General features: G+C 60.5%; 2 protein-coding genes across 2 annotated transcripts in view; one reads left to right on the top strand and one right to left on the bottom strand.

Moving 5' to 3' along the window:
* Positions 1-359: 359 nt before the first annotated feature.
* On the bottom strand, positions 360-12,036 carry CRTAC1 (cartilage acidic protein 1; the record flags this gene model as incomplete). The annotated part of the gene is made up of 15 exons (XM_080347507.1): positions 360-472; positions 711-854; positions 1,356-1,398; positions 1,519-1,664; positions 2,199-2,367; positions 2,445-2,545; positions 3,080-3,162; positions 3,828-3,964; positions 4,151-4,296; positions 4,564-4,698; positions 5,299-5,455; positions 6,098-6,228; positions 7,152-7,348; positions 8,614-8,810; positions 11,992-12,036. The coding sequence occupies 15 exons, from the start codon at positions 12,034-12,036 to the stop codon at positions 360-362; spliced, it is 1,944 nt and encodes a 647-aa protein (XP_080203633.1).
* A 9,821-nt stretch (positions 12,037-21,857) lies between these two features.
* The window catches only part of R3HCC1L (R3H domain and coiled-coil containing 1 like), a 9,955-nt gene continuing 8,313 nt past the window's right edge, over positions 21,858-23,499 (top strand). The window contains exon 1 of the mRNA XM_080348307.1: positions 21,858-21,874. The gene's annotated coding sequence lies outside the window, so the exon portion shown is untranslated. The remainder of the gene's footprint in view (positions 21,875-23,499) is intronic.

Genomic DNA, 23,499 nt, shown 5'->3' with positions numbered 1-23,499 from the left:
CAGGGCTGGGGAGGGGGGTACCCATCACCGAGGAGAGGGCAGGTAAAGCACACACGTCGCAGGCCAAACCAGCAGGCACATGGTACGGTATCGAGGTGACGGAGCAAGCGACTGGGTGGGGAGGTGCCGGGGAAGGGGCGCTGCCCCGGGGCTGCTTTCCCAGACACGGTCCAAGGGGTGAAGCCCCCCATGGCCAGGTAAACAGGCTCTGTGCCCATCCTGCCGCCGGCCACCCCAGCAAGGTGCAGCCAGCGCTTCCTGGGTGGTTTGACATGGAAAGAGAGAGAGAGAAAAAGAGAAGCAGGCAGGGGCCAGCTGGTCCTTCCACCAAGGCTGCTCTGGCACGTTACGGGCAGGAGTTAAAGTGCATAGAGGCAAAGGCAGAGTCCAAGGACTAGAGAGAGGAGGGCACCATGGGGGGGCCCAGGCCAGCTCCCAGCAGAGGGGTATCCCCCAAAAAAGGCCACTTGAGCTGCACAGAGAAGGAGCAAGAAAGAAAAAGAGAGAGAAATAGAGAAGGGGAATCAGTAGGGGCTCAGCAGGAGGTGCAGGACAAACAGACACAGAACCAGGGTGCAAGGGGCTGGGCAGCTGCATGGCAGCTTGCAGGATGCAGCGAGGCCTTTGGAGGGGCAGTGCTTTGGGGCTACTGTCCACTGGCTTGGCCAGGCTCAGCAGCATATAGTCAGGACATTCCCGTCATCACTCACCCACGCATGCTGTGCCATCCTCGTTGGGCTCGTAGCCCCGGCCGCAGCGTTTGTTGCTGCGGCAGCGATATCCGCCGTAGGTGTTCATGCAGACCGGCTTGTCCCGGGGGCAGATGAAGGGGAACTCAGTGCACTCATCTGTGTCTGCAAGCAGAGAGGCTTTGGTGTGATGGTTGGGCTGGGAGCTTGAGTCTGCCAGCCATAGCCCCTCCAGTTTCCTCTGCACATGCTGGATAGCCTCTCCCAGAGGCAGCCATGCACAAGCCCAGTCTCTGCCTAGGAGGCTCATGGCATAGCTACAGCCACCCTTTCACATCCCCACTGCCCTTCCATCACTTGTGGCTCTAAAGCAACACCTGCCACATGCCAGCCGTGCCTCCCACCCCCAGGACATCACTTTGCTGCCTCCCTGTGACACCACAGTTCCCCTCCAGAGCTGTGCTGCTGCCCTCATTCCCACGCTCCATGCTGGGCAGGCCGATGTACCCTACGTTGGGCTGTGTTGCAGCCCTGCCTGCATGCCCAGCCACCTCCCTGGCTGCTGCCTGCAGCCAAGTGCTCCCTCCTGACCCCCCAGCTGTGCCCATGGGGCCATGTTGCAGCACCCCAGGTGCAGGCATGCCTGTGCCCCCAGCAGCCACTCACCTACACAGCGTCCATTCTCGTGCTGGGAGAATCCCTGCCCGCACTGTGTTTGGGGAAAAGCAGAGACCGCCAGGATGGGGAGGAATCAGCCCTGGGCAGCCACCAAGCCAGCAGATCCCAGCCGCCAGTTCCTGCCCCAAATCACCCCACCCTGTGCCCTCACCTCCAGGAGAGCAGGCATGAGCGGCTCCTCCATGTCCAGGGGGTAGGGAACCTCCAGGACAGAGTTGATCTCACTGCTGGCCACAGATCTCACCACCACACGGCCATCCGGCCAGGTCACCTCCAAACTGCTGGCTTCATCTTGCCCTGGAGATGGGCAGCTTTTCAGAGGGGGGGTCTCCAGGGTGGACAGGGGCTGAAAGGAGGTGGAGGGGTGGTAGGGATGGAGATGCAAACCTCCTCTTGCTCTCCAAGCTGGGATACAGATGCCCATGCCAACAGCCCCACACAGGGGTGTCAGCCCAAGGGTTGCTTATGGGGATGAGGGGTTGCCCTGCCAGCAGACAGGGACACCCCTGCAGGCTCGGGTGCCAGCTGTGCTGAGCCAGCGGAGGGTTCATGGGCATGGATGGCCCTGGTGACTGGTCAAAGCAGCAGGCAGGGAGCGGGGAAGTGGGCAGCTGCCCTTTGCAGCAGAGGTGCGGTGGTTAGCACCCTGCCAGCGGCCTCCCCTGGAGCCCACCATGCCCAAGGCAATGGGCATGGATGACTACCATGCTGCAGGGCAACAGGATGGCAGAAGTGGACCCTGCTCAGGAGGGCATGCAGGGCTCAGGAGCCCATCAATAGGGATGTCGGGAAGGGATGGGGGTGGAGGTAGCCCCTAGTCCCCTGGCTCACCCAGTCCGAAGTGCGCCACCGGCTCCATCTCACAGAGGTACCCTGATCCCCCATCGATGACTCGCAGGTGGGCCCCGCTGCGCCGTGTGAACAGCACCACTTTGGCCCCCCGTGCAAAGGCCCCAAAGCGGGTGCGGGGGATGACACGCAGCCAGTTGTTGCTGGTGCCCTGCAAGGGATCATGGAGGCAGAGCTGGGAGATGTGGTAGTGACAAGGACAACACGAGGACCTCCTGCTTCACTCACCAGGATGCCCTTGAAGATGGAGATGGGCTGTGCCGTGGATTCGCCATGGGACAGGATCAGGTCCAGCATCCCATCACCATCAATGTCTGTCACTGCACCCCCTGCAAGGACAGGATCAGGTCATGGCTGGGGTCTGGCCCCACATCTATGAGCACTATACCTTGCTGCCAGTGCTGGCTCCCACAGCCAACAAGAGCAGTCCTAGTGATGCAGAGGCATTAAGGAAGATGAGGTGACCCCAGTGCAGGCATTAGGGGCCCTGTATGGGTGACATGCTGCAATCAGGTGAGTCAGTTCCCCAGGCACTGGGGGGACAGGCAGTGCCTGGGGGGCTGTGGGACACAGGAGGCTGCCTGACTCCCTCCCAAACACAGAGGCTTTGAACAGTGGACACCCAAGAAGAAGCTCCCCAAGAGCAAAGCCCTCAAAAACACGTGGAGATGGCACCCTTAGCAGGGTGCAGGTGGAGGGAAAAAGCACGGGGCTGCTGTGGTTCATATGGGCTCCAGTGAGCTGGTGGGGAGTGGGCAGGTGACCAAGCTGGGCACACGGCACCCCCAGGCATAGAGGGTATCAGGTGGTGCTGTGGAACACCCCCAGCACAGGCTGCCCCTGCCAGGACTGGGAGGACTCACCCGTGCCCCGTCCCTCAGGCTCCAGCGCTTCCCCTGGGTTCAGCTCTTCCACAATGGGGTCTGAGTGCTCCCTGCGGATGAGCCTGCGGGGCACAGACAGGGCATTAGTGCCAGCTCCTGTGGCCCCCAGCAGTGCCCAGGAAGTGCCTGTGCCCCCGAGCAGCCTGGCAGAGAGGTGACAGCCCAGGTGGCACCTGGGGGTGATGCTGGTGGCTTTGCAGGGTGGTGCATGGGGGACAGGACTGGCCCCTGCCTGTTGACACCACGTATCCCCAATCCATGGAGGGTGACAGGGATGTCATGAGTCTGGCTCTTGTGGGTCTGAACTGCAGAGCAGCAGCACCATCTCCAAACGCTGCCGTATCAGTCTGGGCACAGGAGACCCCCCCCTGCAAGGTCTCCCCACCATGCTACTCTCCCCCACCAGCCCACAGGTACCAGCACCGGGATGGAACAACCAGCTCCCACCATTCTGCATGCCAGGTGAGGAGGTGCCTCGCAGCAGTAACAAGGAATTGACTCCCACAATTAACAGGAGCCATGAACAAGCTCCCAGCTAATCAGTGGAGCTGGGGCCCCAGGGGCTGCTGCAGGCACGATCGCAGCAGCTGGTAATGACACTGGGAAGGGCTCAGTCACGGTCCCTTCTATTAGCCGAGCGTGAGCAGTGGCACTGCTGGAGAGGAGCCCCGTGAGCCTGGCTGTGCTGCTCGGGCTGCCTGGCCCCGCTGGGTCCTCATGCTCCTACCGGAAGAGGCGGTTGGCAGAGGAGCCGCGGTAGGCGATGTTGTTGAAGAAAACCTCCAGCTCCTGGTCGTTGTCAAAGTCGGCTGTGATGACTGTGCGGACAGGGGACGGCATGGAGAACTTGGGGGTGGCAATGTCCTGTGCAAAGGACAGGAATAAAGTGACAAGGAATGGGACACACGGTCCCAGTATGGTGCTTCAGGTCCCCTTCCAGTTGGGAATTGGGGCTCAAAGCCAAATCGAGGTGAAGCCAGGCCCTCAGCCAAGGGGGCTCAGCAGCAAAGCTGGCAGTGCCCGGGGGGGCGTCCCAGCCTCAGCCCTCACCCGGAATCGGACACGTCCAGGAGCCCCGCTCTGCAGGTAGAGGCGGTGCGGCCCATTCCAGTTTCCATAGACGATGTCCAGCCGGCCATCACGGTTGAAGTCAGCCAGTGCCACTCCACGTCCATGCTGGTAGGGGTCATCCAGCCCTAGGGAGCCGCAAGGGGATGGGGGGAAACAGGATGTCCTCCCTACTTCCATCTCCCTGGGGTGTGCACTGTGATCCCCAGATGGGTCCACCCCACACAAGGCTGCATCCCTGCCCCGACAGACGCCCCAGTGCATCTCAGCCACCTCTGGTGGTCAGGGGGGCTCTGGGTCCCTCCACCCTGCACTCAGCCTTTCCAGGCAGCCAGAACCAGGCCTGGCTGGGGGTCCCCAACAGCTGGCTGCTCCCTCCTGCTCCCTCTACTCACCTACAGCAGCTGCCACATCCCGGTATGTCCCATCTCCCTGGTTGTGGAAGAGGAAATTGGGGCTGTTCTCGTTACCGCAGAATATGTCTGAGGCGCTGTCACTCAGGATGGGACCCACAGCCACCCCACGGCCTCCTGGGGATAGCAGCACAAGGATGAGGGGGCAGCTGGCACCCTGCCTCAGGGGAGTGTGTACCCCCCAGGTCCCGCTCAGTGCCGCCCCCCTGGTGCTCCCGGGAACCCCAACACGCCCCTTCTCCCTCCTTTAGACCCTCTCATCAGAAGCTAATTGAGCCTGGCAGCCACTTGTGTCACTCCCAACCCCAATCACTGCCATCACCATGGTGACAACACTCCTAATTAGTGACAATTTACTGCTGGGGAGACGGGGCACAGCAGCAGTCCCTGTGGTGGTGGGGCAGCGTGGGGCACAGGCTGGCATGGACCCCTCTGCCCTGCCTGTGTGCCTGTGTCTCCGTGTGATGCTACCAGCCCTGGGGATGCTGTCAGCTCTGGAGTGATCAGCCTGGCTGCCGGGCAGGAGACGGGGATCCTGGGTGAGCATCTCCTGGCCTTGGTCCCTTCCACGGGCCATGTGGCTGCCACTAGATGGGGCAGTGAGGCAGCCTAATGCGTGGCACAGGCCACTGCCTGCAACGGGTACTGCCCTGCCTGCAACGGGGTCCCACGCTTGCTGTGCCCTGTCCCCTCCACAGGGCTGCAGCAGCCGGGTACCTGTGTACTTGCTGACACCAGCCTGGACAGCCACGTCCACCAGCACCACGATGCCACGGGCAGGGTCACTGGCAGCCACGTCCATCTCGATCAGGGCATGGGGGCCCACGTTGCCACTGGCGTAGTTGGCGATGTAGATGGAGTACCTGCCGGAGCCCTGTGGCCGGCGGCACCTCCTCAGCACCCATCCACCCAAAACCCAACTCCATGGGGGCCACAGGATCTCTGCTGTGGGGCTGAATGCTCTCATGGCTCCATGGGACAAGACACAACTAATGTGCTGGGCAAGAGCTCTGCAAAACCCATGGTGAAAAGCACACCATGAGCAGGGATGTGCCACATTGCTCCCAGGACCTCCGCAGTCCCCAGGCTCATGGTGCCAGCACAGGGCACTCTGCCTCCTCAGCATCCCTGGTGTGCCAGGTCCCCCCCATCCCCACCGACCCCCTTGTCCCATGTGGCAGCTGGACCCTGATTTAGTGATAATCATTTGGAAACAAACTGCTAGGGGAGGAAGAAGAAGAAAGAGCAGGTGACAGGAACATAAATCACCTCGACAGGCACGTTTATCAGCTGGCAGCAACCGTGTGGACAGGCAGCCGCAGTCCCCATGGCTGGGAGGCTGCCAGCCCTGACAGCCATGGGCTGCTGAGGAGCACCCCCAGCAAGGGGAGGGGATGGGACTGGTGCCCTGGTGATGGGAGAGGTCCCCTGGGACCCCACAGAGGAGGGCTGGAGGGGGATGAGGTCTGGGAAGGGAGCAGAGATGCCCCCAGCCCGCCATGTGCTGACTGCTCACCGTCCGGTCCACACAGGCAACGGAGCGCCCAGCGAAGCGGCTGGCCACGTCCCGGTTCACCTCGTCGCTCAGGAGGTCCTCCCAGCGCCCATTACGCAGCTTGAAGAGCTTGTCTGTGTAGGTGGCCATGCCTGGGGTGAGGGTCATGAGTCAGGGGGCTGCAGTGTCCTGCCTCCTCTCAAGGAGGGTGCCCTGCTGCAAGAGGAGGTTGTGGAAGGAGTACCCTTCTACCCAGAGCATCCCAAATCTCTGTTCTGTCCCCCATAGCACTCAGCAGTATTACAGGGCTGGCTGCTGCTCCAAGAACCCCTGTGACCCTTGAAGGCCCCTGGGAGACACACAGAAGAATCAACTCATTAAGGTTAAATGTGTCCCCAGTGGGGCGCAGCCCTGTAGATCATATGCAGGAACATGGTTTGGTGTTTTTTTTGTTGTTGTTGTTTTTGTGGTGTTGCTGTTGTTTTGTTTTTGGTTTTTTTTAAATTGATGCTGTGCCAGGCACAGGCAGCAAGCCATGCTGTCCGTGACAGTGCCGATGGCAGTGCCTGATTTAGGGACAGGTGTGCTGGCAGCCACCAGCAGCCCAGACAATTAGGAGCATCAGGAAAACTGATCCATTGTGTGGAGGTCAGGGCCATGGAACAGGGACATGGAGCAGAGCTGGGCTGAAGCACCAACCTAGGAGCTGGGACAGCACTGGAAGGGCAGGATTAGACCTGGCTTGGTCCAGCAGGCACAGGGGAGCCATGCCACAGAGGGACACAGCTGGGATTTGCAGCACAGGGTCTCTGTGGCAGGGCGCCCCCAGGGGTGTTGGGGAAGCTGCTGTCCTGCTTGGGGTGCTGCAGGGAGGGAGGTGGGCAGCTGGAAGTGCTGACTCAGCAGCTGGCTGGGCTCAGCATCCCACCCGCACTGCCATCAATCAATGGACCCACTCAACTGAGAAATTAACTCCAGCCCGCACACATCCCTCATGCGCCGAAGGTCGCGGGCTGCCGCGCTGGGAGGTCCCCCTGCGCCCCGTGCTCAGGGCACAGCCGCTGGCAGGGCTCACCGGAGAAGGCATTGTTGGTATTGAGGAAGTAGATCTCCTCGTGGCCGTCCCCGTCAATGTCACAGGCTGTCACACCAATGGCATTGCCCTGCCGGTCCCGCAATGCATAGTACGGGGAGCCCGGTTCATCCTCTGCCACGTTCACCAGCCGCCCATGTGCCTTGTCGTACTTGAGCACCAGGTTGGGGCCATTGTACCTGCAAGTGCAAGCAGGGGCAATGGCTCGCTAAGGCTTGGGAACAGGGACAAGAACCCCCATCCCATCTGCTGGGGGACACCAGGTGTGACACCAGGTTTTCCCCATAACAGGTGCAGCAGAGACCTGTATATTCCACGGAGACCAGGCACACTGGGCTGCCCTCAGCACCCAAATGTGGGGCTGGCTTCTGGCTGCTCCTGGGGAGGGCTCAGCCTGGATCTCTTCCAGCCTGTGTTGAGCATCCTGTGTCTACATGGCTCAAGTACCTGAGGTCAATGGCAGGGCAAGGGCCGGGCAGCCAGTGGGGCAGGATGGGGTGCAGATCTCTGCCTGGAGCCCTTTTGCAGGGGAGGGAAACTGGCACACAAGGTAAATCCTCTCCACATGCCGCTCCTCACAGGCTCCCTGCCCGCTCCTGCCCCAGGCACCAGTAAACAAGTTATACAATGGGCACCGAGGCTGCTTACAAAACCCCAGCTGGCTGCTTGACTCAGCCCAGTTAGGAATGGTGGCCTGGGCCCCTATGTGGGGTCTCCAGAGCTTTCCGTGGTTTGCTGCCCCGTGGTGATGGTCAGAGTGGTGGCAGGGCCGGACTCCACCTGCCACTGTGGTGTCCTGGCTGCTGCAGCCCCCCCAGACAGGCTCTGTGGGGGTGAGGGGTCCCCTCCAGGTGAGCACACCTGCATGTGCACCTCCCTTGGGGGTGAGCACAGTGATGCCTGCACAGACACACAACGCTGGCAGCTCACAGCCATGTCAGCACACTCACGCAGAGCCTGTGCCATGGTCCCCCCTGTCCCCAGCTGTGGCTGGACCTGCTGGCAGCAGCTGGTCTGTGTCCAGCCCCACTTGGGCGCTGGCAGTACACAGCTCCCTGCCTACCCGGCTCCTGCCAGCCCTTCTGAGCCATCACTCCAATAAAGGGCTAAAAAAAACCTCCAGCCAATTAACTGAATCTCTGGAGAGCACTGAGTCCTGTCAGCGGAGCTGAGCTGGCTTGGGGACATGCTGGCTCTGAGCTGCAGGGTGGACCCTGGCTGCTCGGCAGCTGCCAGTGCCCCGCAGAGAGGGGACCTGGCCCTGGGATGTGGGCACCCACTTGGCCTCATGCAGATGCCCACCTGGCATCAACACCCTCAACACCCCCACCACCATTGTGCACAACCCCCCAAACAGCTACATGCCCAGGAAGCGGTGAGAAGCTCCCGGCCTTACAGGTCCACCAGGTCCCACTGCCACCGAGGTACTGGGTGCACCACTCACCCTGCCACCACGATCTCAAAGTCACCATCAGCATCCAGGTCAGTGATGGCCACGCCGTAGTTGAGCTGCGTCGGGTTGTTGTCATAGTCGGGTGGGAGGAGGCGGTGGGTGACGGCTGTGAACATGGGTTCACTGCGCTGAGAGCCCTCGCTGAGCCAGATCAGGGACAGCAGGCACAGCACCAGCATCCTGGGCACCTGGGGGAGACCTGCAGCCCATCAGCACCAGGAGGAGACCCTGCTCTACTGTGCCCGAGCATCCCCACCACCCTTGCATAGGAGACGCTCCTTCTCCAACCCCTCGTCACACAGCCCAGCCTGTGCCACCCCATCAACCCCACTGCCACAGCTCTGGCATCCCAATGCATGGATCCTACTGGGTGCAGCTCACCTGTGGGGCTTCCTTGGGACAGGACTGTACTCCAGTGAGCTGGGAGTCAGATCTGAGCAGGAATGGGACTTTGGGAGGTCATCCCATGGGAGGGACCCAGGAAGAGGCAGGAAGGCTGCAAGGTGCTGACGAAGCTGGGCTCAGACCCAGCTCACCCTGCCCCAAGGGGCTGCTGGCAACCAAGCTCCTGGCAAGGCACAACGCCAATCACTGCTCCTTGGCAGAGCTGGAGGAAGCATGCATCACCAGGCTGGGTAGCTTGTTCTCCATCTGGCTGGTCCTCCAGAGCTGGGGAAAGCCATGGGGAGAACATGAGGGTACTCTGCTTGGTGATTCCTGTGTGCCTCAGTTTCCCCTCCCTGCTGGCACTGTTTCTCCTAGGGGCTCTGCAGGGTGAGCTCCTCCCACACTGGCCAGGGAAGGTGTCCTCACAGGGATGTGGTCACAGGAAGAAGACACTGAGAGGGACAGAAGACTGGGAGGAGAGGCTCAGTTACGCTGGACTGCGGAGGACAGTGTCTGCCAGCACTGCTGGCAAGGCTGAGGAGATTATGGAGCTGGTTCTGACCTGTCTGTAGCACAGGTGACAAGCAAGGTGGCACTCAGGATGACCACCCCTTGCCGCAGGTGAGTCATTCCCCTCCAGAGTGGAAAAGGCCAGCAGTGAGCTGTGCAGCCATGGGCATGGACCCACTCACCAGTGCTCCAGCTGGAAGCAAGAGCAGTGTGTCCCCCTCTCTGCCTGGAGGGATGGCACAGCTACATGGAACACTGTCCTTCACCTTGGTGGCTGGGTGTTCCCAAGCAGAGGCTTCTCGAGGAGCCAAGAACAGCTACCATCCCTGGCAGGGTGACAGGGGTGAATGACCTTTGCCACAGCCCCACACTGGGCTCACTGAAGTAAGTGTGGGGAAGAGCCACCCACATGTGGACACATGGGTGCAGGGCTGCCGCATGAGCCCCCACCGATGCAGAGCAGTGCCCCCTCAACCCCAACCAGGTGACAAATCACTGTTTCTGGGCTGTTGGCAGCACTCTCTCTGCTCTGTCTCCAACTCCTGTTCCTGCAGCTTGGCCCATTCCCTAGGTACCACCCCACCCCATCCAGCTGCAGCCAAAATCCCTCCAGGCTGGATGGAGCCTTTCCAGGATGAAACAATGTTCCTGATTGGAGACAAAACGCTTTTCCCAGTGGATCCGGTGACTGGTGCCATGCGGAAGGGATGCACGGCCCAGAGCCAGGCCATTTTGGGAAGGGGTAGGGAGGGAGGCTCAGGCTCTGGGTGGCAGACAGAAAAGGCCTCACGGTTCCCAGTGTGTTGCTGATCACACTGAGGCCCCAGCATGAAGCTCAGCCTGAGGTTTGAGGCTATGGAGTCCTGCCCTTAGACAGAGCAGAACTATGTCCTGACTTATGCTGTGGCATCTGGTGGCAAGGTCATCCCAGGAGCAGTGATCACCCCATTGTGCCTGCTCAACATGGGTAAACCTGGTGACGCAAAGCTAGGGCACCAAGCAGGGTTAGAGACAGTGGGAGGATGGGAAAAAGACAGGGGGTGCCAAGGGCACCCACACAGGCTGCAGCCAGGCAGCACAGTGAGACGGTGCTGCCCCATGGCAGGGATGCAACATGTAGGACTCATCTGTCTCCATGCATGGCTGTGGCTGGCAATGCCCTGCAGAGAGGGAGGGATGCAGCTGGGAGCTGTGGGGCAGGAAGGAGGTTGTGTCCCAGACCACTCATCACAGGTGGAGAGATGCTGTCCCCAGGGCTCTCATGTACCCGCACACACATCCCGAGTCCATATTGTTATGAGGGTGGGAGCTGGCTCTCTGTGTGGCCACCCCATCCCACATGCCAGCATGACATTGCTGCCCAACATGCCGTGCACCCCAGTGATGTCATGTTCCACCACTGCAGCAACATCCCATCCTGGGCCGCAGTCACCTCCAGCACCGCTACGACATTGCGCAACACCATGCAGCAAGGGCCTCATCACACCCCAAAGGCACCCCAGAGCAGTGACATGGTGACATCGCAGTATCCCATTACATCATGCTGCTTGTGCCCCAGTAACATCATATTGCCATTCTGGCCATTCCCAGGCTGCCACAGCTTTACCCATCAGGGCAGGTGACAGGCAGGAGATATCCCACAGACCAAACAGCCCCTCTCCTGCAGCAGTTGAGCGTTCCAGGGATGCCAACAGTGTCCCTTCCACAGCACCTCAGCCCCAGGCAGCCCATCTCCTGCAGTGCCTCTGCTCCGGCCAAAGCCCTGGAGCCCAAGTCCCACTGCCCCTGTTCTCACTGCTGCCATAGGCTCAGAGCTGCTCCCTCCCACAGCCCTCTCATACACCCTAGCCTGTGTGTCCCATCACAGATGCTTCTGATGGGCCCAAAGCCCCCAACTGCAAGCTGGCTTGTCCCTGTCCCCTCCTACACAGGACTCCTCAGTGCCGGCCCTGTCATGCTGGGACTCAGCCAGCAGCAGCTAATGCAGTGTGGAGATGAGCAGTCACCTTAGCCTGTGAGCTCGGCCCAAAGGGACATCAGGTCCTTGGGGTCTCAGACCTACCAGCACACAGCCAGCTCCTTCCCACACAGGCAGGTGCATGGCTGGATCCCCAGACCCTGCACAAGCTCAGCCACGACCAAGCACAAGTGCCCTCAACAAGAGGAGCTGTCTCTGGTTTCTCACCACCCTGATGCCCCTACCAGCGCTCTCCCATTCCAACCTCACACACCCATCGCTGCTCCAAAATCCCGATCCCGGTCCACCCCCAGCCCAGCATCCTTCATCCTCCTTCCTCTCTCCTTGCCACCCCACATCCCCTTCGCGCTGCGGGGGCAGGCTGCCTGCGGCCCCTCTCCACCTGCCACCAACTTCTCTCCGGGCCGGTGACCGTGCCGGAGTGGAAAGCCGCCCCCTCCCCGCCCCGGAGTTCCCGGGAAACTTCACAGAGCGCTAAACCAGCCCCTACTCACGGGCCAGGGGGGCTGCCCGGCGCCTCCGCGGCGGCGGGAGCGCATCCCGCAGCGCCCGCCTCGCCGCCCGCCGGCGGCTCTGCTGCTCTCCGGTCTCCGACGGGGCCGGCCCGGCCGAGCGGCGCCTTATGTAGGAACGGGCGGCAGCGACAGCGCCAATGAGCGGGACGAGGGGCGCCGCTGCCAATGGCGAGCGCGGAGGTGGGGCTGCGCCGTGCTGATTTACAGCCCCCAAGGCAACGGCAGCGTCGGCCGGGATGCTGGGGGGACCCGCTGGGGAGCATCGCCCCGGGCACTGAGCCCGCCGGGACTGGAAGTGGTGGGGGGCACTCCGGGAAGAACGGGGCGACGCTTCCTAGGCAGCCGGAGCTGCGGCCGGGAGAGCTGGCTGGCTGCGAGGCACCTAGCTGGCAGGAGAGAAGCTGCAACCCTGTGCTCGCCCCTTGGGTGCTCGCCCCATCCTCACCCCTAGGTGACACCCTAGGGTTGGGGTCACTCAGGGTATGACTCCCCACCTCCTGCAAGGGCAGCTGAGGCAATGGGGCAAGCAGAGACAGGGACCTGCCTTGGCCTGGGCGCAGTGGGGTTTTGCCCCACAGTGCAGTGCAGCTGCAGGCACTGGTGGGGAAAAGGGAATGGAGCTGGTCAGCTCCCGTAGTGCAACACCCAGCTGCACCCCGAGGGCTCATCACCCTCACTATGCTGTCATCCTGCAGGTCACATATCTCTGTAGGGACCCTGGAAGTGGCATGTCCTGGAAGCCAGTCCGAGCTGCAAGAAAGGGCCCATCTCAGGCCATGCAAGGGGCTGACTTGCCCAAAATCTTGTAGCCAGTGAATGCCAGTGGCAGGGCACAGGCTACTACATGAGCCCAGTGGAGTATGTTTGCAGTTGCTCCAGCACAGAGCTTGGGGCTGTGGCCATCAGGAGAGAAATGCTGGGAGACAGTAGGAGCTGCAGGAGCCTGCACTGTTCAGGCTGCTTTGAGTGGCTAATCACCTGCTCTGCTAAACCCCTTATTTCTCATTTGAATGTGTCTGGCTACAGTTTCTGCCTGTTGCTCCCAGTTGTTCTCTCCCTGCTGGATTCGAGAGCTCTCCAGTCCCAGTGATTGCCTTCCAAGAAGGTGCTTCCACATGGTCATCAAGTAGCCCTTGATTTCATTTCTGATGACCCACTCTCACAGGGTGCCTGTCTGAGCACTGGGTTTGCTGTGTGGCTGCCTGCTGCAGGGTCCTCACAAGCGACATGATGGTGTCTGGGCATGGGAAACCTGCTGTGGGGAAGGAGTCACCCCTGTTCTCTCTATTTTCCATGGGAACGTCAGGATGCCAAGCAAACCCACTGAGGCTAGGAGACTGGTGTGACCGTCACAGGTGTCTAATGCTGTGCTCACCTTTCCTCATACACACCAGAGCTGTGTGTGTTCCGCCCACTGGTGGCCCAGAGCCCTGATGCCTGGCTGCAGCCTTGTACATGTGTATGTGCTCAGGGCAAGCACCCCTTCTGCTGAGTCCGTAGCTCGTCCCAGATTTAGTAACCACCTGGGTAATTATTAGCACAAACTCTGCAAGCGGGCTCCCAACGCCCTCCCTGTGACTGGCAGGTACAGAACACAAACGTCGGCAGGAAGCCAGCTGGAGCATGCTGAGACTCTGGATGATGCTGGGCACAGCGACTCCCCGGGGCCACAAGCCTGATGTGCCAGCACACCGGGGCTCAGCCCTGGCCCTGAGTGTGTGCACACCCACCAGCAGACATGGGTAGGCCTGCTGGCACACCAGCACATGGCATACATGCACCTGTATGTGTACATGTGAGCATAGGTACACATGCATGACATTCACAGCGAGACACACAGTGTGATGTGCACATGCAGCTCTGCAGGTGCACACACCATGTGCTCACAGCATGACACGCTATGGGTACACGCATCCTGCATATGGGGCACACATGCCAAGAGGGCCTTGCACGCCGCAGCCCCCAGCCCAGGCTACCAGCACCCAGCAGAGGGATTTTCCATGTGTGGGGCTGCAAAGTACTCCCCAATACCTTCTGTTGGACCCCTCCCATGGATGCTACCACCTCACCAGGCTGGGATATTTCCCTGGGGGTGAGAGCAGCCAGCAGGCACCTTAACATAGCAACGGCTGTGGCTGTAAGTATCGGTGAAATAAGCTGAGATGTATGTGGGGATGTTTGCAGGGTGGTGAGGCAGGGCACGGGGAGCCTGGCTGTGCGGCTCATGAAGGGATGTGCAGGGGACGGTGGCGGCGGTGGTGGGGACAATGCACAGGAAATTAGAGCGAACAGCAGCCAGACACGCTGCGGGGGGAAGGGAGCCGCTGCGCTTCACCGAGGGCTGCACACAGGCAGGAGGAGGCTCTTCTGGTGAGCTGGGGCCAGCATGAGCAACAGCCACCTCCTTGCACAGCTGGGTCCCCCTTTCCCATCCCCAGAGGTGTCCCAGCTTTCCTCAGCCCTTGTTCCCGAGGTGCTTGCCACATCCATGCTGACCCAGCCCCCTGGAAGTGGGGACCCCCTCAGAGCTGGCAGCCCTGGCACCCTGTGTCCCCGTGCCTGGTGGCTCATCTGTCACCCCAGGATATCCCTAGAAAAAAAGGAGCAGGATGCTGGGGACTGGTCTGCCCCTTGCTTGCATTGCACTGGTGAGCCCCATGGCCCTTGAAGCAACAGCACTGCTCTGGGAGCTGTGGGATGCTTGGAAGGACAGGAATCTTCCCAAAATCAACTGGATTCACAGAGAACCCTGCCTGTCCCCTCCAGCACATTCCAGATGGTGCAACACAAACTGGGTGCAGGTGAGCAGAACCATGCTGACTCAAGGCACTAACATCCAAGATTCTTCACTGAGGCTGTTGTTCCTCTTTCTAGAGCACCACGAAGGCTGAGACACCTGCACACAGCCTGGTGGGTGAACAGCACGTGCATGCTTTCAGCACACTCACATGCACCTACACACTCACCTGGAGCAGCCTGTGTGCAGCTACCCCATCTGTACACACTCTGTGCACACATGTGGTGTGTGAGCACTCAATGTGCTGCCCAAATGTGCGCACAGCCCATGCACACACACGCATCTGCACCCACACGTGCATGCAGTGATGTGGACGCACCTCACCGTGAGCGCTGCCCTGTGCGCTGCTGCTTGCTGCACCCACCAGCAAGGCCAGGGCAGCAACCAGGTGAGCTGCACCAGCCAGCCTTGCTGCTTTTTGACACTGGGAGAGGGCACAAGCTGTCACCACAGCACGCTGCGGGATCCCTCAGATGCTGAGCCAAACCTGGCTCCTGCCTGACATTGCTTCCTTCTCTGGAGGGGCTGTGCTGGGACCTTCCTGCTCTGAGGGTCTAATTTCCACCCTAAATGTATTCATGGATAATTTATCCCCAGTCATTCCTGTGCTAATGTTGTCTTTTTAGCTGAAATAGCTCTTCTCCTCCCTGGCGTTTACCCTGCTGATGTATTTATAGAGAGCGCTCCATTCCCCCGCAGCCTGTGCTGTGCTGGGTACAAGCTGCTGTCCTCCCATCATGGGTCTCTGGGCTCTGCCTCCCTTGGCAGCCCTGCGATGCCTCTGCTCCTCTCCCAGGCTGGCTCCAGCACAGGCAGGTCCCCTGGGACTCATGCAGGGATGCAAGCAAGTCCCCAGCCCTGCCAGAGATGCCTCTCCTGGTTCTTCTTAGGTTTGCTCCCATGACTGCACGTCTGTTGTGCAGTGGCACGCAGTGATGGAGTCCCACACACAGCTGGCTTCTTGTTCAGTTCCTTTTCTCTGTGCTGTCTCCTCCCTGTCACTGTCTCACAGGGCCTGACCTCCTGCCTTGCTTGCAGACCACTGCCCGCTCCGCTCCTGCACCCCAGGCCAGATCACTGCTCTCTGTGCCCAGATACCACCCAGCCTGGGAGGTTTTTGTGGGGCTGGCAGTGATCTGGTGACTGCCACCCATCCCAGCGGCTCTCTGTGAGCTGCTGACTCCCAGCACCCTTCCCCAGTCCCCTTCTCCTGCCAGGAAGGTCCCTCTCAGGTTCTTGCTGGGCACAGGAACCCCTGGTGAGGCGTTATCACAGAGGCCAGGTCAACCCCAAGGCACGTTATATTTGTCTTCCTGTCTTCATTGCAGGTTTGCTGCACCCTCTGCAGCAGCTGGGTGTGAAGGCTGGGCTTTGGGTGCTGCCCACCCAGGGGAGCCCCAGGGGTGCCCAGCCCCTTCCCTGGGACTCCCAGCCCTGCGGCTCTCTCTCACCCCAGCCCCTGACTCTGGACAGCCTTCCTGGTCCCCGCACGGTTCCCAGCCACTCCTGTCACTGTGCGCAGTGCGCCCGGGTCCCCACTTGGACTCTTCCTGTCGCCGGGACATCATTAGAAATGTTAATTATTAATTATCACTAAAAGCCCTTTTTGCTGCATTGCTATTCTCTGCCTATCTCTCTGCCCCGTGCTGCCTGTAACCGGATCCTCCTGCTCGTCTCCTGCCTCGCAGTCCCGGTCCCTGCTTTCCCTCACTACCTGCTGAGGCGCAGGGTGGGGGAGTGAGGGAAGTCCCCCATCCCCCTGCAGGACATGGCTCTACGGGACAAGCTAGACTTGTGTTCCCTGGGATCCCAGAGCTGTGTTTGGCATGGAGATGTACCAGTGCCAGCACTCAGGCTGGGGACTGCCCTGCACCATGCCAGGAGAGGGGACATGAGGCCAGAGGAGGGACCTGGATGGTGCTGTGGTGGAGCCAGGGACCATCAGCTCTTCTGAACCAGCGACAATGCAGTGCCTTGTGAAAGAAGCACAGGATGGGGCTCTCTGGTGTGGATGGTCCCAGCAGAGTGGAGGCTACAGGCTGTGCTCTAGGCAACCTGGGCACACCCCTGGCTGGGGAAGAGCAAACAGGCTGTGGGGAAACCTTGGGTGCTGCCAGCGGCTGTCTGGGGCTGTCAGGACCCATGGGGCCAGTACCTGTTCAGGCCAGCCAGCTGCTTCAGGGGAGCCATGCAGCTGCAGGGAGGCATGGGAGTGCCCAGCCTGCCCAGCTCGGCCTCCTCTGCCAGAGCTCCTGAAAGATTTATCAGCTCCAAGTGGATCCTGACGATGAATCAATTCAAATCACAGTATCTCAAAAGCAGCCAGGTTCCTTCTCATGGGGCAGTGGCTGTCACCTGACACGGCGGCACTGCCATGGCCAGCGTTGGGTGAGATTGGGAGCTGCTTCCAGTGCCAGCATCCCCAAATGCTGTCTGCCAGACAGAAACTGCCTCCTGGCAGCATCCCTGCCTGCTGGAGCTGGCCACAGCACCTTGGTGTCTGCTAGGGACTGTGGCAGGATGGGCCACAATGGAGTTGGCTGTGACACAGTGCCAATGAAGGCTACGTTGAGTCAGGATGAAACCTGGATCCCTCCCAATGAGGTTTTGTTTCCCTGTTTATTTCTCCCATCTCCCAAAGGAGCCAGGCTTTCCAGGTTAGCAAGTTCCCGTTCCCCAGCCCCAGCGCTGTCACTGGCCACCCCATGCTGCTGCAGGGTCCTGCTGAGAGTGCTGGAAAGCAAGACAATAGTGGGAAGGAGACACCAGACAGCAACGATAGCTCAGGGAGGGGCACTTGGGGGCAGGCTCCCGGGGGAGTGCAGGGAGGAGCACCCAGGCTGCTACTGGAGCAGTATTGATTCCTGCAGCACAAGAGATGCCTTCTGTGCCTGTTCATGGTAGATGTGCAGGAAAGCAGGGAGCAAGAGCTCCAGCTCCCCCTGCCACTCCACCCCATGCTCACTTTCCATGAGCCGCCAGCAGGACCAGCACCTGCCCGCACTGTGGACTGCTTCCTCACATTACACAGCACTGTCACGAGCTGCTGAGTCCCCAGGTGTTTGGTGCAATAATGCAAAGCAGATCTAATCCACCTGAGCCCTGAGCTCTCTGCAGTCCCCTCTCTGCAGGCTGAGAGTGTCCCCTGGCCGAGCATGGGGGAGAGACCCAGGGTGGTGGGTGCAATGGGTTCTCTGGCATGCTGCAGCTGATGGGTGATTCCCTCCTTGCCATTGTGTGCCTGTTACAGCTCCCCAGGGCTTTTCTGTGCCAAAATCACTCTGTAAGCATTTGCTCTGCAGCAATAAATCAGAGGGATGCTCATTTGAGCATGGGCTGGTGCTGGGCTCCCTGGGACTGGGGTGCAGCAAGGAACCTGAGGTGATGCTTAGCCCCAGAATGTGACTCATTTATTTCCCAGCATTTCAGTGCTAGGCCCAGTGCTCACAGCTCAGGGGGGTCCCAGGACATGCTGGCAGGTCTTTGAACTCCCTGCATTGTCTGACTCCTTTAGAGCCAGAGCGGAGCAAGCAGGGACTCCTCTGCACTCCACATGAGGTCCCAGAGGGTCTCCAGGACTGGCTGGGGGCTGATGTGGCTGCAGCAGCCTCAGCACCCCAGGACGAGGTTGTTCCCTGTCCTTGGACCATGTCTGACTGTCCATGTCCCTCCTGTTCACGGCCTAGCAGGGAACTGGGTGGGCAGCAAAAACCCCTGCCTGCTCTGACACCCCCATGCATGTGTTGAGCCAGCAAGTTCTCAGCTCCCTGAGAGTACTAGGAGTAACAGGGGGTGACAGGCTTTTTGGCAGCTGGGAGGAGGCTCCAGCGCCCCGAGGCAGGGCTGGGGGAGAACAGGCTGCTCAGGGAGCCAGAGCAGAGCCGAGGTTGCCCTGTGCTGCCCCTCCTTCCCATCTAGGGGCCAGGGCTCAGCCCAGTGCAGGATGCTGCACAAGTGGAGCTGGATGCACAGCTCGCCTGCGATCAGACCCAGATCGGGGGCTGCTGACAGCTCCTTTCTCTCCTGTGCTGCTCCTTTCAGTCTGTGCCTCCCCGCGGCCCTGGCTGACGCAGCTGCAGATGAACAGACAAGGAGAGCCAGGCAGCAATCCCGGCCCGCTCTGCTGTCCCCTGGGAGGCACAGACACAGCAGCTTCAGATCAAGACTCTTCAGAAACAAGAGCAGCCCTGGCTATCAGCAGAGAGCGGCTGGCCGGCTCCCGGCACTCACTCCTGCTGGCTGCATGACGTGGGCAGTTTTAGGGTTTTAGGATGCCAAGGCAACCAGTACCAGGGTGGTGGGCCCACTGAAGCTGAGCCATGGGGTGCTGCAGTTCGCACTGCGCTGAGCACCTGGGGCATAGCTGGGCTGGGGGCGACCTGGCAGCAACAGCCAAGCCCTGCCCCAGCACTGGGAGGAGTGGGAGCCCAGTGCCAACCTGTTCTGTGCAGAGCATCAGTCAGCCCTCAGGGAATGGGTCTCCATGCCTGGGAAGACTCCCAGGACCATTGAGACACCCCTAGCCCAGGAGAAGGTGGGCCATGGTCAAGCAAAGCCCCTATAGCCTCACTCTGAGGTAGCTGGCTTTAAGGGCTGGTGCAAGCGGGGTACGTTTACACCCCTTGCCCTCACCAATCCCCTCTTTTCTGGTGAGCATGGGGGTGTCAGTGGTGCAATGGGTCTGTGTCCCTGTGGTGGCAGTCTGGAAGGTACCACAGTGTCCCTTGCAGGAGGCAGGAACACAAACACAGCTGCTGGGGCGGGAGGAGACACGTGAGGATGTCTCCAGTGGGGGAAAGCGAAGGGGTCATTCTGCAGCTCACACCTCGTAGCGCTTGGACAACACTGCTGCTGCCATGGAAACCGCTGTGGAGCATATCATCCTGCCGCACAGGCCAGGGTAACCAGGCCACCGTGGTCCCCAGTCTTCCTCAGGCTCAGTCCATGGGCACCTGGGTTGACAGAGTGGGAGAAGCTGGGTGCTCCCTGCCAGTCACTGTACCTGGTCACCCTGGGGCTGTGACAGGACGGGGGCACCCGTGGGTGGGCACCGAGGGTGAGGCAGGGATGGAGAGGCCAGAAAAGTGCTGGCAGGGGGTGTCTGGTGCCATTCCAGACAAACCCAGCTCCCACGCGGCCAGGGGCTCCACGCTGCTTGGCCTCCCACAAACATAAATCATTTTCTAATTTATAACATGAATAATTGATTTTGCCTCCGTAGCTGGCGATAAATCTCCTGAGCGCACATGCATACGAAAATAATAATAATGAAAGCGATCAGGATCTGCTGCCATCGATTACCTGCGAGAGGGACCACGGTCCCCTGTGTGCCACAGTGGGCTGGGGCAGGGGCTGCTCCCCAGGGGGGGCCAGGTGGCCCTTCCTGGTGTGAGCTTTCCTTGCTCTGCCCAAATGTGTCAGCCTTGTCCAACGGTTGCTCTGCCCAGCCCTCCCTTCCCAGTCTCAGGAGTGATCCCACAGGACTGTGGTGATGGAGTGCCTTGTTCACAGCTGCACCCAAATAAAGGGAAATCAAAGGTAAAACACATTATTGCTTGGTTTCACCACTCAGTGCAGAAGAACAAGGTCTCTGGGATTAATATACCCTCTGTGCTGAGCTACTGTGGCTGTACTGGAACCCACACTGGAAAGTCAGGAAGGTTTGAGTAACTTCAGGGCATCCCAGACCTGGAGTATTAGCAGTCCTAGCCCTGTAGGAGGGATACCATGCTGGCACAGCGTCATGCACTGATGCCACATGCAATGCCTTCATTGACAACCTTGCCAGGGTGGCAGGTGACGAGTCCCTGGTCCCTCAGCAACAGCGCAGCCTGTGGGAGCTGCAGAAGGGGGTTGGCTGCCACGTGCCCGGGTACCAGCCTCGCATCACACCACACGCAGGCGGTGTGGGTGCTTTGTAGCATCACTCCTCGCACACCCGCCCCGTGAGGCTGCCTGGGAAGAAGCTGCTTGGGAATTGTATGGGAGAGCTGCGACTCATTAGGAACCCGGCTCTGAAAGTGGGGAGAAAAATCCCTTCTCCATCAGCCAGGCAAACCAGGGCGGCTGCACCAGCCTGCGCTGAACCTTCTCAGCTCCGTGCCCCAGCAAGCCGGGTCGCCGCCCCACTCTGCCGTCGGCCCGCAGTGACACCAAGCCCCGCGCCTGCCTGCACCCCCGGGCCGCCCCCGCTCCCTGCCATCCCTCGTGCTGCCTGTAAGAGAATCCAGCCCTGTTCCCCCGGGTGCCCCATGCTCCCCCCGCAGGCGCTGGCCCGGCTGGGGAGTGCTCTGCTCCACCAGCGCCTCATTACCAGCCGGTGGGTGCGCCGGTCCCGGACACGCTCCGCTCGCTGCCCACGCTGCCTGCGAGTGCGCGCGAGCGCCGGGGCCCCGTTGATTATCTGCTGGGCGCGGGCAGGCTGCTCCGCGCCAAACCCCAGGAAGGACGCGGAGCAAACCCGACCAGCACAGACACCTTCCCCCGCCTGGGTGTCTGGGCAGTCCGGCACACCGGCCAGCCCGCAGCCTGGCGGCGGGAGCGCGGGATATGGCCCGGGGGGTGCTTGGGGCCCCGGAAACTCCCCCGGTGCCCCTCGGCAGGCGGGAGCCGGGCTCTGCCGGTCCAGCCAGCACAATCGCAGCGAGCGACGCTGCTCCCACCGAGTGTTTGACATTATACAGTAACGAGAAACCCACGGCAGCCTCCCGTGGGGTCACTCGGGTGCGGAAGCGGGTGTCGCTCTCCCTCCTGCAGCCCATCGTCCCCCCGTGGCCACGGAGCTGACGGGCGGTGCCTGGCGGAAAAAGGGCCGCGCTGGCACCGGGGCTGCCCATGGGGGTCCCAGCTCCGGGGATGCGCCGAGGATCAAGACGGCGGGTGGCGGGGGCTGCGGGGCTGCTCCCGCTGAGGAGGAGCGGCTGCCCGGGGTCTGGGCCGGTGCAGATGCCGGTGGCTGCACTACAGGTCCCGGCGCTCCCCGCGGCGGGCCGGGATGGGGCGGGCCCGGCGCGGCGGAAGCGGCGGCGGCGGCGCGGAGCGGCGGGGGACCCGGCGCGGCCACTGGTAACGGCGGGGGCCCGGCTTGGCCCGGCTCGGCTCGGCTCGGCACGGTGGGGCACTTGGGGCGGGGGCACAGCAGCGCGCGGCGCGCTCCCTGCCCGGTCCCTGGACTGCAGGTTGTGTCCCCTGCCCGGTCCCCGGGCTGCACGTTGTGTCTCCGTCTCGCTCTTCCCCACCTGGTGTCCCAGCCCTGACTCCCACCCCTGTCCTAGCTCTGATCCCTACCTTATGTCGTCAGCCCTGATCCCTACCCACTGTCCCCAGCCCTGACTCCCCCTGTCCCAGCCCAGACCCCCACCCGGTGTCCAGCCCAGACCCCCACTCGGTGTCCCAGCCCTGACCCCCACCCAGCTGCCACGCCGCATCCAGATAACATGGCACGTTGCAGACCCCCTAACTCTCCCCAACTTATTGAGTCACAGGCACCATGCCGGCAGTGACAGCTCTTTAGGGCAGGGAGTTATATGGCATCCCCAGGTGCTCGGTGTGCCGGGCTCCCACAGCTTGTAAAACACATGCCCAGTGGTCCCAGGTGTTGGATGCTATTTTTCACAGCTGTCTGCCTGCCCTCTCCATCCTTCACACTGCCTGTGGGGCTCTGCGTGCTGCTCACTGTAGGCCCTTGCAGCCCTGAGATGACCCATGGCATGATGCCAGTGTCCAGCTTTTGCCCCTTGTACATTTTGGCATGATCATCCTGGCCATCTGCTTTCTGGTTTGAGTGCACCCATGGCTCTGGGCCTGCTTTTCAGGCTGCTTCTGCCCCCCAGGTAGCTGCTTTGGGTTATTTTACTTTCATTTTCCCAGGCTGCGTCTGGTTTTGTTTCCTGCCTACACTTCTTCGATCCTTTGAATCATAGCTCTGACTGGTGTTTGCGACACCTCTCTGCTCCGTATCATCTACAAATATAATTACAATTCACTATACAACTGAAAGTTTGGGAGACAATATAAAACGGTATCCTGATGTTCAGCTAAATTGTGTCTTGCTTGCTGTATCTGGAAGACTTTCCAAACAATTCTGAAATAACTCCCGCTGGACAAGCCAACATCCTTCATCCAGGAGCCCACCATGCTGGGTGTGCAGGCTCCTTCCTCCGGACGTTATGTTCTGCACTAAGGATGAGCACAGGGTTCATCTTGTGCCCAGCTTGGTTTTACTGTCTTTTCTTGCAAAGAAAATCAGCACCCGGGTTTGCTCTGCCGTCACAATGAGCACTGGTTTCTTGCCAGCACTGTATGTGTGTTTATGTGGGTTAATTGGTTTGTATCGGCACTAGCCACGCTGGCCAGGTGACTGTCCCTGTGTGGGAGATGCTGTTTTTGCTTTCCCCGCAGCTGTTTTGCGAGGCCTTTGCCTCATTTGCATTTTTCTGGTAAAAACAGTAATTTTGCCTTTTGAGTCATCATTTATTTTTGAGCTGTCATTAATTTTCTCTCCTCCTTGTTTATTAATAGACCTTTTCACTTTTGTGCTGATTCTGGCCTGGTATATTTGTAAAGTCCTTTGTATTCCCCTTAGCTCTCCAGCTGTTAACTCCTTCTGCTGGTTTGTTGTCCCTTTTTCCTCTGCAGCAGCGAAGGGACACACTATCATTTTACAAATCGCCCTGCTGTCTGAAATCTCC

This window comes from Nesoenas mayeri (genome assembly GCF_963082525.1).
Source record: "Nesoenas mayeri genome assembly, chromosome: 7".
Taxonomy (NCBI): domain Eukaryota; kingdom Metazoa; phylum Chordata; class Aves; order Columbiformes; family Columbidae; genus Nesoenas; species Nesoenas mayeri.
Note: the sequence above shows the minus strand (reverse complement) of the source record. Positions and strands in the feature narration are given on the sequence as shown.